The sequence below is a fragment of the Trachymyrmex septentrionalis genome, unplaced genomic scaffold (genome assembly GCF_001594115.1).
Source record: "Trachymyrmex septentrionalis isolate Tsep2-gDNA-1 unplaced genomic scaffold, Tsep1.0 scaffold97, whole genome shotgun sequence".
Classification (NCBI taxonomy): domain Eukaryota; kingdom Metazoa; phylum Arthropoda; class Insecta; order Hymenoptera; family Formicidae; genus Trachymyrmex; species Trachymyrmex septentrionalis.
Genome location: NW_017306160.1, coordinates 1538782 through 1539271, shown reverse-complemented (window position 1 = coordinate 1539271; position 490 = coordinate 1538782). Strand labels below are relative to the sequence as shown.

The following is a 490-nucleotide window of genomic DNA, read 5'->3' as shown; positions in this document are numbered from 1 at the left end:
AATATATTAATAAAAATAATATGAGTTAATTTAATTCGTAGACTTTCTAATGCGTAGAAAACGAGAAAGTATAATACAAAGCAAACGCAAAAATTAAATGCACGCAGATTGAAATTAAAAGGAATTATAGTTTCTAACGTCTCATAATATCCTCTATAGTGAAGCCGAGCTTGTGCGTAGTGCTCTTCGGCATTGGTAGGAGACCGCTCACCCGCTCTGCTATTTGTCTAACCTCTGATGACATGATCCTCGAGTCCGACGCTACCGAAGTCTCGATCCTGAGGTCCTGCGGTACGTCCGTGTGCGTAAGAAGATGTGTCTTCAGGTTGCTCCTCTGATTGAAGCTCCGGCCGCATACCGTGCACTTGTGTGGTGACTCCTCCATGTGCATGACTTTATGAACTGCCAGAGTTCTACTTTGGCAAAACCCTTTACCGCACTCGTTGCATTTGAATGGCTTCTCCTTGCTGTGTATATATCTAAAATGTAA

The 490-nt window shown here is 42.2% G+C and overlaps 1 protein-coding gene across 1 annotated transcript in view; it reads right to left on the bottom strand.

Annotated features, from left to right (window-relative positions):
* Nucleotides 1-104: 104 nt before the first annotated feature.
* Nucleotides 105-490, bottom strand: part of LOC108756329 (protein odd-skipped) — a 3817-nt gene continuing 3431 nt past the window's right edge. The window contains exon 2 of the mRNA XM_018500065.1: nt 105-479. Within this exon, the coding sequence (XP_018355567.1) occupies nt 134-479 (346 nt within the window). The 3' untranslated portion in view covers nt 105-133. The remainder of the gene's footprint in view (nt 480-490) is intronic.